This window comes from Piliocolobus tephrosceles, unplaced genomic scaffold (assembly GCF_002776525.5).
Source record: "Piliocolobus tephrosceles isolate RC106 unplaced genomic scaffold, ASM277652v3 unscaffolded_29841, whole genome shotgun sequence".
Taxonomy (NCBI): domain Eukaryota; kingdom Metazoa; phylum Chordata; class Mammalia; order Primates; family Cercopithecidae; genus Piliocolobus; species Piliocolobus tephrosceles.
This window is the reverse complement of record NW_022313022.1, coordinates 1-8,792: the sequence shown is the minus strand read 5'-3', so window position 1 is coordinate 8,792 and position 8,792 is coordinate 1. Positions and strand designations below refer to the sequence as shown.

Here is an 8,792-nt window from a genome sequence, read left to right as displayed (position 1 = left end):
CGCCTCCCAGGTTCATGCCATTCTCCTGCCTCAGCCTCCGGAGTTGGTGGGACTACAGGCGCCCGCCACGTCGCCCGGCTAGTTTTTTTGTATTTTTTAGTAGAGACGGGGTTTCACCGTGTTAGCCAGGATGGTCTCGATCTCCTGACCTCGTGATCCACCCGTCTCGGCCTCCCAAAGTGCTGGGATTACAGGCTTGAGCCACTGCGCCCGGCCAGAAGCCATAATTCAATTAAGATGGTTTACCATACCTTCACTTCCCTATCCAAAATTGTGAGAAAATCAAACTATATCTTTTTCCAGCTATCTACTACTGGCAAATGGATTGAAATTTGATTTATTGGAAAAGAAGCTGCAGTATGTAATTGTCTAAAACTTATAACATTATAACTTCTTGAATTTTAGAAGAGAAATAATTTGTATTAATAAGGCTTTTCTGTGGGAGCAGCTTACTTAAGTTAGGTTGTGTAGTTTCACTAGTTGCTTCTGAAAGCCAGATACATATTGATGGATAGGACCACTTGTTTTATTCTATGTTTTCCTCATCAGTACAGTTTTCTAATTTCTGATGTCTATCATGTGGCAAACACAATACAGTCACAAGACTCCCACAGTCAATTGTGATAATCAGGGCATAATATTGTAGGGAAAATCTGTGAGTGGGAACAAATCCTGATTCCCGAGTTCTCTTATTGGGATGGAGAGCCTGTGGAAACGACTGGCTGTTCTTTGGTTAGGGAGATGCCAAATGAAGCACAGTACAGATGGGTAAGGTGGTCTTGGAGAACAGGACTGCTTGAGAGATGCTGGCTACACGGAGTTTCCTTGAGTTGCACAGCAGTCAGATCAAACCAGGGGAAAGGCCTGAGATGAAAGAAAAATTGTTACTTTTTTATGTCTGTTCAGTATATCTGATTTGGCTGTTAAACACATCTTTTAAAGAAAGTTTTCCTCATGACCTTTTCATAAACTAGAAATTCAGCTAGAACTAGTCAATGCGTAGATTTAAGTGTACTTAATGGTGATTTCTCACACTTATGTACATTTCTCTAAGTGCGTTTGGAGAGGAATTCATAATTACAGAATTATTATAATATTGACATTGACACCCTTTGCAGAACATTTTTCTTGAATTTAGAAAGAACATACATAAGAAGATCGTGGACATTAAGCAAGGAAGAAGTCTTACTGCTTTTAAGATAGCCTCTTTAGCTATATAGATTAAAAAGTAGGCTGGGTGCAGTGGCTCATGCCTGTAATCCTAGCACTTTGGGAGGCCAAGGCAAGTGGGCTGCTTGAGCTCAGGTGTTTGAGACCAGCCTGGGCAACAGGACGAAACCCCATCTCTACCAAAAATACAAAAATCCCCTCGTGCTTCCATCAGAGGGAGAGGAAAAGGAACCATTTTGAAATATGCCAGAGCATTCTGTTCTTAGCAAGGTCTGCCCTTGAGAGAAACTATTTAACCAGAGCCAAACCTTCTGGGGTTTTATCTGAGCCTGACTGACCTGGGGGAGGAGAAATAGCCAGTTCCAATCAGGTCTGCCCTTCCACGTGGAAGGAGCAGTGGGCTCCTCAACTCCAGCCCACTTTAGCCATCCTGTTCCACTGAAGAAGGAGAAAAAACCTGAGAAACACTTGTGAAGTTCACAGTCCAGAGCACAGGCTCACTCAAAGACAGACCTACTTATAGGACTATAGAACACTTCCCCTCCTCAACTCCTGACTACATTATTAAAGGCCTATTTACAGGCTGAGTGCGATGGCTCACGCCTGTAATCCCAGCATTCTGGGAGGCCGAGGCAGGCAGATCACAGTGTCAGGGGTTTGAGACCAGCCTGGCCAACATGGTGAAACCCCATCTCTACTAAAAATACAAAAATTAGCTGGGTGTGGTGGTGGGCACATGTAATCCCGGCTACTCAGGAGGCTGAGGCAGGAGAATCGTTTGAACTAGGGAGGCGGAGGTTGCAGTGAGCTGAGATCGTGCTATTGCACTCCAGCCTGGGTGACAGGGCAAGACTCTGTCTCAAAAAAAAAAGGGGGGGGGGCCTATTTAGAGCAGTTCTTTATACCTGGTACATCGTGTCTGACTATCAAGAAAAAGTTAACAGGCATACTAAAGGCAAAAAACAAACAAAAAACCACCAAAACCCACACTTTGAAAAGCCAGAACAAGCATCAGAACCACATATAGGAGGAATATTGGAATAATCAGACTGGGAATTTAAAATAACTAAGAGACCAGGCGAGGTGACTCAATCCTGTAATCCCAGCAATCTGGGAGGCTGAGGCGGGAGGATTGCTTGAGCCCAGGAATTCAAGCTTGGGCGAAAAAGTGAGACCCCAGTCTCTACAAATAATAAAAAACCTAGCCAGGCATAAACTGTCCATTGATGACTGATTGGAATACAAAAGATAAGAGGGGAAGAAGAATCTAGGATTATTTCTAGGGTTCTGATTTGAACAACTTGGTGAAGCAGCATATAATTAGGTAAGAAACATTAGAAGAGCAGGTATGTTTTTGGACATGGTGAGTTTGAGTGGAGATGGTGAATACACTGTTACCTAGGCATAGCATTGACATTTAGGCTAGAGATGGTCAGTGTAAAGATGGCAACCTAAGTCCCCAAAGTGGAAAAGATCACCAGGAACAAAGTATAGAATGAAAAGAAGTATAGCATGAAAAGAAAAAGGCCTAGGATAGAGCCCTGAAAACACCCGGATTGAAGGGTGAGGCAGAGGAGGAGCTAGCAAAGGAGGGGCCGGGGAGTCAGGAAGAAAATGAGAACGGGAGGGATCATGTCAGCCTAGAGAAGAGACTGCTTCAAGAAGGATGGCATGTTCAATAATTAAGGAAGAAAAAGAGTTTAAAGCATCCAGTGGATCTAGTGACATGGAAGTCACTAGTAATAAGAGCAATAATCTTTCCATATTAGATTATCAAAGATCAAAAATATTTATTTGATAGTTATCAAATAGAGAAGTGGCACCCTCCTATGCTGTTGGTAGAAATGTAAACAAGTACCACATTTTTTACGAGCAATTTGGGAACACCTATCAAATATAAAATATGTATAACCTTTGACCCAGAGATTCTTTCACATATGCCACCAAAATACTGGTCCAAGTGCGCAAAGTACAGGAATGTTCAAAGCAGGCCGGGCGCAGTGGCTTACGCCTATAATCCCAGCACTTTGGTAGGCCAAGGCGGGTGGATCACTTGAGGTCAAGAGTTGGAGACCAGCCTGGCCAACATGGCGAAACCCTGTCTCTGCTAAAAATACAAAAATCAGGCCGGGCGCGGTGGCTCAAGCCTGTAATCCCAGCACTTTGGGAGGCCGAGATGGGCGGATCACGAGGTCAGGAGATCGAGACCATCCTGGCTAACATGGTGAAACTCCGTCTCTACTAAAAAATACAAAAAATTAGCCGGGTGAGGTGGCGGTCGCCTGTAGTCCCAGCTACTCGGGAGGCTGAGGCAGGAGAATGGCCTAAACCCGGGAGGCGGAGCTTGCAGTGAGCTGAGATCCGGCCACTGCACTCCAGCCCGGGCGACAGAGCGAGACTCTGTCTCAAAAAAAAAAAAAAAAAAAATACAAAAATTAGCGAGGCGTGATGGCACACTCCTGTAATCCCAACTACTCAGGAGGCTGAGGCACTTGAATCACTTAAACCCGGAAGGCAGAGGTTGCAGTGAGCCGAGATTGCGCCACTGCACTCCAGCCTGGGTGACAGAGCAAGACTGTCTCAAAAAAAAAAAATGTAAAAGTAGCCCATAATGCAAAATTGGGGATAGGAGGAGGAACTACATCTCTATCAAGTGAAACAGGGTGAATAAATTTAATGAAATAAATGTGTCTGGTGGACACCTAGGTAGCTGCTCATAAATGAAGTAGCTATGATTGTACTAACATAGAATGGTAGCTGTGATACAGTAAGTACAAAAGCAGAATACATAGTTCCCACGTGTCTAACACTGTATATATAGGAATAGATATGCATATACATTATAACAATATAAATCTTTGTAAATGCATAGATAAAAATATAAAAACTGCGGCCGGGCGCGGTGGCTCAAGCCTGTAATCCCAGCACTTTGGGAGGCCGAGACGGGCAGATCACGAGGTCAGGAGATCGAGACCATCCTGGCTAACACGGTGAAACCCCGTCTCTACTAAAAATACAAAAAACTAGCTGGGCGAGGTGGCGGGCGCCTGTAGTCCCAGCTACTCCGGAGGCTGAGGCAGGAGAATGGCGTAAACCCGGGAGGCGGAGCTTGCAGTGAGCTGAGATCTGGCCACTGCACTCCAGCTCGGGCGACAGAGCAAAACTCCGTCTCAAAAAAAAAAAAAAAAAAAAAAAAAAAAAAAAAATATAAAAACTGTTAGAGGTGAAATCTATGAAACAGGATTTGGAAGGCAAAGGACGACATTTACTTTTCCACTCTTTGAAATTCTTTACAGAAAGGTATGATTTTTATCAGTGTTTAAAGAGAACATGAAAGGATAAAAGAAAAAAGCATTAACTAAGCAGAGTCTGGGAGAAATGAGAATGGCCAGTTGTCTGATGCCCTTACCTTTCCCGAGACAAGTTCTTGCCATAGGCTTTGCTGACAAAATCTGTTAATTGAAACTTTGGGCAAGATGATATGTCTTTCCCACAGTCTTCAAAGTGCACGGAGAGAAAGAGTTCACTCAGAAGCTGCAGCACTTGGGAGTGGGCCATGTTTCTTGCTGTGCATATGTTTAGGGCCGCATAAAACACTCCCTCCAACCACTTGATCTTGAGGATTATTCCCCCTACACATCAGTGAGAAGGTAAATACCAGTTAGCACCACCAAAAATGAGTTGCAGAGAACCTAGAATAAACCCCCGACAGTGAATAGCCACCTTTTTAAATAGCCACCTTTTTTCCAAGACAGGTTGGTAATATGAACCACAAGATAAACAAGCCCTACTTGTGCCCTTTATAACATATCGTGTGTTGACCATCCCAAAGGCGGACAGATATGACTAACGTAGACATTGCTAATGGCAAAAAGTGTCTCTAGAATAGTCGTTGCTAATAAGGAGAAGGAACTGGGGAAAACTGCAAGATTAAAACAGGGAAAAGCCATTTTAGTCCAACATTACATCCTCCTATTGAAATAAGCTATCTCCTCTTTTGGTTTTTAGTTTGTCCTTAAGAAGTCCAAATGATCAGGCTTCTCAGCTCTTCCTAAGTAGTTCTCCTGCAGTACCTTGTCAAGCCTTACACACACACACACACAAACACACACACACACAGAGAGAGAGAGAGAGAGAGAGAGAGAGAGATTTAATAAGATAGCAATGGGCCAAAAGGAAAGTAATTTTCAAAAGAATGCCAGAAATATGTTGAGCCATGACCAGCAGGACTGTAGGGACAGGTAGCTTGAAGAATCGTAGGATCTTGGAGAGCAGCTATGACTTTCTTATTGGCCCCCCAGATGCTGACAGAATCTTCACCATACTGATACTGAGGCCGCAAGATATTGGTGTGGTTCAACAGTAGTTTCAACCTGGAAGTAAAGCCAAGACAAGGAGTGCAATGCCAGGACTGGAATAAATGACCACATAACCCACTGTGTTTACATCCAACCCATAAACAGACTCCCCCACACAGCTCAGAGATAAATGCGGGTCTGGGTCTGTGCTGAGAACACTAATTAATTGGACCGTTCATCCACCTAATGGATGTGCTGGATGGATGGATGGAGCCACCATGTGCTGCCCAGACTTTTTTTTTTAGGAAGAAAAAAAAAATCTCAGAGAAGCCTTTTACTCCAATGTACTGCAGGATAACCATGTGTCAGATAATGTACAAATCCTTACTTATTGAATGTTATGTGCCAGGCACTGGGCTAGAAACTAAGTGTGCAGAAATAATACTTGACATATACTTTCAGTAGCTTTTCATGTTATTGACTGATGATTTCTCTTCTCATTGATGCACAAGGAGAATACTTCAGTGTTCAAGTAATGGGAATAAATGTTTTATTGCCATTGTAAATCTTTGTACAGCAACAACAATGGTTTGTGGGTACTATTTGTGGGTAAGCAGGGAAGTTACAAAAAAGATTGGCTAACTATGTTCTTCTACAGATAAAGTTGCTTCCCCCTTTTTACTAGAAATGACCAGCTCTAAGAGGTACAGGCTACAGTGGAGGTGGGAGGCAGAAGTCAGAAACAGGGAGACAGAACAGTTGTGCCAGTTCCGTTCTCACCCTAACAAGATACCTGGGTAGTGGGACGGCAGCTACAAAGCTGTACACAATGCTGGTCTTCTCAAGGCTGGTGTGAATTTCTACGCAGATATTAGGCAGCTGAGATGGCAAGCAGCAGAGGAATATCACGTCGGCCCAACTCACCAGATCAGCATTATGGTAAAAGCATTTGATTCCCAGCTTCTGGAGCTCACCTGGAAGGGAAAAAGGAAGACAGAAAGAGCACAGTACTAAGGAGTTTGACCTGAACATCAACTATGGGGAGAGGGTGATCATTATTTTAGCTCAGTAAATCAACCCAAGTCTTGTTGCTCCATAAATCAGAAGATATTCCTTCCTATAGGCCTTCTAAAAGCCATGCAGCAATGCCCTAACTCCAGTACTAAAGCAGCAATAGTAGCTGAGACTACAGGCACATGCCACCACGCCCAGTTAATTTTTGTATTTTTAGTAGAGCCGGGGTTTCACTATGTTGGCCAGGCTAGTCTCGAACTCCCATCCTCAGATGACCCGCCCATCTCGGCTGCCCAAAGTGCCAGGATTACAGGTGTGAGCCACCACACCTGGCCTACAATTCATCTTTATCTTACTTTTAGATCAAGTGCTAGAATTTTTCCGATTTTTTTTTTTTTTGAGACGGAGTCTCACTCTGTCCCCTGGGCTGGAGTGCAGTGGCGCGATCTTGGCTCACTGCAAGCTCCGCCTCCTGGGTTCAGGCCATTCTCCTGCCTCAGCCTCCTGAGTAGCTGGGACTACAGGCGCCCGCCACCGCGCCCGGCTAATTTTTTGTATTTTTAATAGAGACGGGGTTTCACCATGGTCTCGATCTCCTGACCTTGTGATCCGCCCGCCTCGGCCTCCCAAAGTGCTGGGATTACAGGCATGAGCCACCGCGCCCGGCCCCGGATTTTTTTTTTTTTTTTAAGACAGGGTCTTGCTCTGTCACCTGTGGTGTGATTATGGCTTACTATAGCCTCAACTTCCTGAGCTCAAAGGATCCTCCCACCTCAGCCTCCCAAGTAGCTGGGACCACTGGTGAGTGTGACCATGCCCAGCTAATTTTTTTATTTTGTGTAGAGACAAGGTCTCACTATGTTGCCTAGGCTGGCCTCAAACCCCAGGACTCAAATGATCCTCCCACCTCCGTCTCCCAAGTTCTGGGATTACAGGCATGAGCCACCATGTGCTGCCCAGACTTTTTTTTTTAGGAAGAAAAAAAAAAAATCTCAGAGAAGCCTTTTACTCCAATGTACTGCAGGATAACCATGTGTCAGAAAAAGTACAAAGTACTTTACAATGTCTAAGGTGTAACCCCCATAAGGACCTTATGAAGCAGAAATGAGTAGCAGTCTCATTTTACAGATGAGGAGACTGAGGATTCAAGAAATCATATGACTTTTCCAAAGGTACAGAGCTGCTGACTTGAGGTGGTGGAAAAGACTAGGAGAGTGGAAGGTATAAATCAGAGGCTGAGAGGAGTTTGCAAATATTTAACAGTTTCTGTAAAGCACAAACAAATTAATTTTATTAGGATATTTATAAAGGAAGAAAGACTCACAACTCATGTAGTTGCATACAAACACTCACTGGCAGTTCATTGTGTTTTTTTTTGTTTTTGTTTTTGTTTTTAGGCTAGAGACAGGATCTCAGGCTGGTTTCCAACTTCTGGCTTCAAGTGATCCCCCTGCCTTAGTCTCCCAAAGTGCTGGGATTATGGGCATGAGGCAATATGGATTTTCAAAAGTATAAACCTAAAGTGTACACTCATATCTGGTGATATGTCATAAATGTCATTGGAAAACAGAATATAACAGACATTGGCAAGTGACTTCTTATGTTAGCCACTGAGAGTACATGGCAAATGTAATGCTGAGGTTATCTAGATACTGATAAACCTGGAAGAAAGACAGATGATTGGGTTTGGCTCTCTGCCCCCACCCAAATTTCATCTTGGAATTGTAATCCCCATGTGTCGAGGGAGGGACCTGGTGTGAGGTGATTGGATCATGGAGGCAGTTTCCCCCATGCCGTTCTCATAATAGGGAGGGAGTTCTCACGAGAGCTAATGGTTTAAACATGGCAGTTTCCCCTGTGTGCTCTCTCCTCCCACCTTGTGAAGAAGGTACTTGCTTCTCCTTCACCTTCCACCATGATTGTAAGTTTCCTGAGGCCTCCACAGCCATGCAGAACTGTGAGTCAATTAAACCTCTTTTATTTATAAATTACCCAGTCTCAGACAGTATCTTTATAGCAGTGTGAAAACAGACTAATACAACAGGACAAAGTTTACAAAACAGGCATATCTATCATTCTCTCATGTGTTGTTCTCATTCTTTTCATGTGCATAGAAGCTGATGTTTAGCATTTTGAATTCTTGTTTCCTTACACAACACACACTGACATTTTACAACTATAATTTTATTCTAATAAATACATTGCTTTGCAAAGAATATGTGTACTTTGTTGAAATATCACATATATTAGTCCTATTGATGGGATAAATATACCTTGAGTGGTAAGATTTTTTTTTTTTTTTTTTTTTTT

General features: G+C 43.4%; 1 protein-coding gene across 1 annotated transcript; it reads right to left on the bottom strand.

The window, feature by feature from the left end:
* Positions 1-373: 373 nt before the first annotated feature.
* On the bottom strand, positions 374-6,576 carry LOC111521502 (NADP-dependent oxidoreductase domain-containing protein 1). The gene is made up of 4 exons (XM_026451615.1): positions 6,262-6,576; positions 5,392-5,543; positions 4,580-4,802; positions 374-864 (listed from the first exon to the last, which is right to left on the bottom strand). Exons 1-4 carry the CDS (start codon positions 6,498-6,500, stop codon positions 690-692), a joined length of 789 nt encoding a protein of 262 aa, XP_026307400.1. The 5' UTR covers positions 6,501-6,576; the 3' UTR covers positions 374-689.
* Between the last annotated feature and the right edge of the window lie 2,216 nt (positions 6,577-8,792).